The sequence below is a fragment of the Homalodisca vitripennis genome, chromosome 3 (assembly GCF_021130785.1).
Source record: "Homalodisca vitripennis isolate AUS2020 chromosome 3, UT_GWSS_2.1, whole genome shotgun sequence".
NCBI lineage: Eukaryota > Metazoa > Arthropoda > Insecta > Hemiptera > Cicadellidae > Homalodisca > Homalodisca vitripennis.
In genome coordinates this window covers 171,180,448-171,186,149 of record NC_060209.1, presented here as the reverse complement: position 1 = coordinate 171,186,149, position 5,702 = coordinate 171,180,448, and the positions used below count along the sequence as shown (strand labels likewise).

General features: G+C 39.8%; 1 protein-coding gene across 1 annotated transcript; it reads right to left on the bottom strand.

The window, feature by feature from the left end:
- Window positions 1–3,088: 3,088 nt before the first annotated feature.
- Window positions 3,089–5,415, bottom strand: LOC124357769. The gene is made up of 2 exons (XM_046809807.1): window positions 4,851–5,415; window positions 3,089–3,884 (listed from the first exon to the last, which is right to left on the bottom strand). Exons 1-2 carry the CDS (start codon window positions 5,412–5,414, stop codon window positions 3,300–3,302), a joined length of 1,149 nt encoding a protein of 382 aa, XP_046665763.1. The 5' UTR covers window position 5,415; the 3' UTR covers window positions 3,089–3,299.
- Between the last annotated feature and the right edge of the window lie 287 nt (window positions 5,416–5,702).

Sequence of the window (5,702 nt, the reverse complement as noted above, 5' to 3'; positions counted from 1 at the left end):
CTTCTTTGTTCTTGCCGCCATTCGATAGTAGCTTATGAATCTGTCCAAGAGATCAATCCCTCCCATTTTGCTATTGTATTCTTTCACTATCAAAGGTCTATCAACAGAAATGTACTGTTTTGTCTTTCTGCACCACCTCCGGCACTGATCAACTGGCAACTTGCCTTCTTTGCTAGATATCAAAATCACAGGTCTATTGTCAAACCATTTTACTACAGTTATTTGACCATCAGACCTCACACTTTGATCAGTAGATACCCGGCCTTGCTTTTTTAGATCCTTGTCGAGTTTTAGCTTAGAATCTTGTGGAATTCTATTTTTCATTAGGGTTCCAGTCCCTGTTGCCCCTTTTTCTGAGTGAAGGAGATCTAAAAGATGCATGGAATTAAAATATCTATCCATGTACACAGATACTCTCCTTGCGGAATGTTTTCAAGAAGCCTAATGACTGCTCTACCTCCAACATCTAGGTGTTCGAAACGAGTGTCATTGACAATAGGACCACCTTTCCCTTGGTAAAAGAAAAAGTCCAAGGGCAGACCATCTGGGGCTGCTATCACAAAGTTCTTAACTCCACATGGATTTGGTTTTGACTTGATAACCTGTCTAGCTGGTGATTGGCCATGAAATGGGATCATTTGTTCATCAACTGCAACGGTTTCACTCTTTGGATTGAGTAGGCACCCAGTCCTGACTGATTTGAGCAGAGGTTCCACCTTCCAAAATTTATTACTAGCCCTTTCTTCATTAGAAATGTCATTATCATATACAACTTTGAGGTGAGATCTAATCATAAAATACCTGTCCCTCCCAACCAGAGAAGCAACACTATTCACTTTAGTTTTTTTCTCCCAATACATTTTAATTCTGGGAAATCCCATATAGGACATCATTAATGTTGCTGCAAAGAACTTTTTTAGTTCTTCTACAGATAAGTCAAGGTTTCTTCCCATTCTGGCAAAAAATGTTATATTTGACTGCTTAACAAGAGTGTGAAATATATTGTCTGGTATATATTTTGATATATATTCATGTGGAGGTATATTAACAGCAGTTATAGGCCGTGGCTCATACTCTGGAGCAGGAGGATTAGGGGAAAAATCATCCAGTTTTTTCCAGTGATATCTCCCAGGCATTTCAGTACTAAATCTATTGGCGTTACCTGAAGTTGAAGGTCGGTTTACCAATTGGAAATCTCCTGATTGGGCCAAGATTTCTTCATTTTCAGAGTCTGTGTTTTCCAGTAGGCTCCTCATCTGGCTCAAAGGTAGGATCACCGTCCAGATCGTCTTCGTCATCAGAGGCATCAACTTCGCTGACGTTATCGTCAAGAATGTTGTCCACAAAATCTTCAAATCGCTGTGAACCTGTAAAAAATTAAAATAAATGGTTAAAAAGTGAATGCCTAGTTGTCATTTATTGATAGTTACTGGTACATAATATAAATTAGCAATTTAATTCATGAAATATATGATTTTGTATCATATTTTAACAATTTAAACCTGCCAAATATGTAATAGAAAACATAACAAACAAAATAACATCTCACAGTGAAAACTAATACACAAGTCAGTTTGAGTCCAAATGTCTCCTAGAGGTGACATAAAAGTTTTTAGGCTTGCTTAACGACTCTGAATTACAATAAAGTGACAGCTAATACATGTTTGTATAGTAGATATCTTTAAGATATCCAAATAAATATTGAATCAATTTTCACTGTAATAATAAAACCATAAAAAAGGTCTTACCTAAATGAGAACCGGCAAAACGTGATCGAGGTGGGTCCGCCATCTTTGAAGCTATGCAGAAAATGGAAATAAGCAAAATATTAGATTGAGAGATGGACTGGTAGGTGCTGCTATCTCTGTAGACTTACACTGAACTAAGAAACAGGGTAGCCAACACTTTCTTAATGTCTAGAAAAATTCCCACAAAAACTGTGCTTTATGTCTCCTATAGACGACAAATGGATTGAGGAGGATAATTTGTACATAAATGGTTTATTGAGATTGAACTAATGCCAATGGATAGCGCCACTTCTCCGTTAATTCAGCCATTTACTGTAATGAAGTGCAGTTTCATAAGATTCTGAAATGTATTGGATAATAATATATGCAAAAATACCATTAATCTGACACCTCAACCGTTAACATCCATCCAGCCGTTATCGAGTTATAGCTTTGAATGAATCCCACAACAAGCTTATTTCGATATATATATATATATATATATATATATATATATATATATATATATATATATATATGTTTACATAAGTATTTAAATCGTAATAATATGTACATATAAACCATACTAATAATTTTCCTTACCTGTGGTAAGTTACACCTTCAATTTTCCCACGGTTGTTGCAACCATAAGCCACACAACTTTGTGGCATGATTGGTAGACAACTGGACGCTGCAGTTTAGTGTAAACAACTGAGAACTGACAGATATGCGTAGTGGTGGCTCCTGCCGCGCTCCAGTCGCTTGGGTCCGGGTCTAAAGCCGTGTCCACACTATGCCGCGGCTGGCTTTTGGCAATGCCGCGTTGGCAAAGCCAACGCGGCAAACCTAGATTTTGGCTTGTCGTCTACACGTGAGTTGGCATTCAGTCGCAAAATGTCTGACGAGGAGGATGTACTAGTTGCTTTAGGCGCGTTTGTAATTATCAATCACGAAAAATTGCGTAAACGACGGTTTTGGGTGCGTCCAAGCCTTCAAAGTAGAAGAAAATACGGAACTAGTGAGTTGATGAAGGATTTGGTATTGGATGATGAAGACGAATTAAATCTCGAGTACAGATATGGATGTGGTTTCAAAAACTTTTTTCGAATGAAAAGTAGTGACTTTGAAGATCTTCTAAATAAGATAGCTCGTATCATCCAGAAACGAGACACGTCCTTCAGAAGTGCTATTCCTCCACATGAACGCCTTGCAGTTACTCTGCGGTTTTTGGCAACGGGAGACTCTTACCACTCGTTAAGTTACACATTCAAGATTTCAAAGCAAATAATATCAACCATCATCCCGACTGTTTGTGAAGCAATTGTCAGTGTATTACAGGATTACATCAAGGTAAGAAAAAATTGTATATTAGAAAAAACCTTTATTTGGTAGACATGCGTCTCAAGTTCCGAACAAAACACTCTCCATTACAAATGAAACCCTTATTTACTTAGTTAAAATGAGTATTAAGTTAATTACAATAACAAAAATGAACAAAAGTCTTAACTCAAATTTGAATTTTGAAGAGATGAGGTGTAAAATTCTCTTTTATTTAAATTTGTAAAATTATTATTACAGGTGCATCAATATATTGTCGATAGAGTCATTGTCCGTATGGGTTGATAGCGAGGAGCTTATGACTGAATCTGGAGAGTTTGCCTGTGTGATTCCGTGAAAAGACAGCTGCTCACTACATGGGTTTGGATTGGGACAAGCTGGTGGCATCGGGACAGAAATCGGTTGTTGTACGTAGTTCGGTGTTGGGTAGAATGGCTGTGAGTAACTTCCGCCGATTGGGTTGCCATAGTCGTACTTGCCCATTTCTGCTTCAAACAGAATATTACTAATAAGGTGTTTTGCAATTTTCTGAGCATTTGATGATGGGAGGTCTTTAATACGCAGTCCTACTTGCTCTCCAAAAGATTTGAACTGATCCATACCTTTATGCCGACCTTGGATACTTCTCATAATTGACAGAGCTTCTTCTGTAGCTGTAGTCTTTTTTTTCTTTTGTGGGCCTCCGCCTGGCCGATCAGACTGTTCCTTTGGCAAACTTACACGTTTTCGAGGCGTTTCTCCACTTGGTCCAGCAACTTGGTCCTGGTTGACAGTTTGCGATTGGTTTGCAGTATCTCCATCTTTATTTGTATGCTCGTCCTAAAAAAAAGGAAAAGATTAATGATTGGATAATGAATATTGCTATATTGTTGTCATTTTGTTTCAGATGCCAAAAACAGAAGCAGAGTGGAAAGTTATTTCAAAAGAGTTCAATGATAAGTGGAATTTCCCAAACTGTGTGGGGGCCTTTGATGGGAAGCATATTGAGTTGCAAGCACCTATCCATAGTGGCACAGAATATTTCAACTACAAGGGGTTTTTCAGTATAGTTCTATTTGCGGTGGTAGATGCGCACTACAACTTTATCTACGCAAGTGTTGGTTGTCAAGGAAGAATATCAGACGGAGGTGTGTTTAGTCACACAACATTCAGAGATTGTCTGAGGAACAACACAATGCATCTTCCTCCTCCTACTCCTCTTCCTGGAAGAACAGATAAAACACCGTATGTTTTTGTGGCCGATGATGCTTTTCCTTTATCGAAGCACATCATGAAACCATATCCAGGTATTCAAAAAAAGGACTCTAAAGAAAGAGTGTTCAACTATCGGTTAAGTAGAGCACGTAGAGTTTCTGAGAATGCATTCGGCATAATATCCTCTGTGTACCGCATACTACAAAGACCTATGCTATTAAAACCAGAATGGGCTACGCTGGTGGTGTTGGCAGTACTTTATCTGCACAACTACTTGAGGAAAAGTAATTCCAAATCAGTGTACAACCCCGTGGGAACATTCGACTCTGAGTGCTCAACTACAGGTGAGATCAATCCAGGACATTGGAGACAATCCCCTTCAAATCAAGCTTTGGTCAACATTCCTCGAACTTCAAGAAGAAGCACTGATGAGGCACAAGCCACTAGAAAAGAATTTGCAGACTTCTTCGCTTCCCCGGCTGGAAAATTATCCTTTCAACAAGACAAATAATTAGCCCTAACTATGTAATATGTGTTTGATATGAACGTAAAATATAATTACTAATACTTACTGTGTCAATATATATTTACCTGCGTGATTGTGTCCGTCGTTTCGTTAGGTGTATTTCGATCCTGGAGAAATAGCATGTTGTTATAGCAAAACCATTTACTCTTGTACACATCAGAATTTCCCGCACCAGACTTACTTGAGTCTCTCTCCTTTTTTATTTCACGTAAAAAATGGCACACTAGGTTTTTAATTTTCTTTTCCACTACTGCTTTGTCAACACCAAAAACATCTGCTATTTCTTGAAGAGCATCTTGTTTCTTGTTTCTGTCTTTGTACCCTTTCAAGCGACAGTCCCACAGAACAGGTTTATCACGGTAGAGCTCAATAAGTTGACACACTTTATCGTTCGTCCACTCCATGACTGTACTCGGCACTGTCTCAGCCACAACTGAACCACGTGCATGCCGCGTGAAGCCAACGGTTGGCTCGTCCCCACTACCGGCTCTCACCGGCTTCCTTTGATGGAGACCGACACTAGAGCGATTTTCGTTGGCAAACCATTGGCTCAGCGGCATATGCCAACGGCCACGTCTACATTGCATTGGCTTTGCCAACGCGGCATTGCCAAAAGCCAACCGCGGCATAGTGTGGACACGGCTTAAGGTTACTCACCGTTCCCCCCACTCCTCTTGTGGGTATCGCCGCTGTTCGCATGGCTTCACTGCCGCGCTCGGATGGCCTCTCTATTTCTATTCTGTGCTCTATGCCCACACTATACAAAAAACCACATGAGAGTGCAGTTGAGGGAGGAGCCTATTTTGCCCGTGACCTTCGAGCGGCCAACGAGAACTGAGCGACGTTGCCAAACTTGTTCCCCGCTGTAACCACAAGTCGCGCGAGTCCAGCGTTCTTAAAATACTTAACCGTTACGC

What these genes read in the sequence shown, in the direction of transcription:
- LOC124357769 (XM_046809807.1), bottom strand. Translation starts at nt 5,414, where the DNA reads ATGCCGCGGTTGGCTTTTGGCAATGCCGCGTTGGCAAAGCCAATGCAA. An exon ending in CGACGGACACAATCACGCAG is followed by an intron (nt 3,885 to 4,850) that starts GTAAATATATAT and finishes CCTTTTTTTTAG; the next exon opens with GACGAGCATACAAATAAAGA.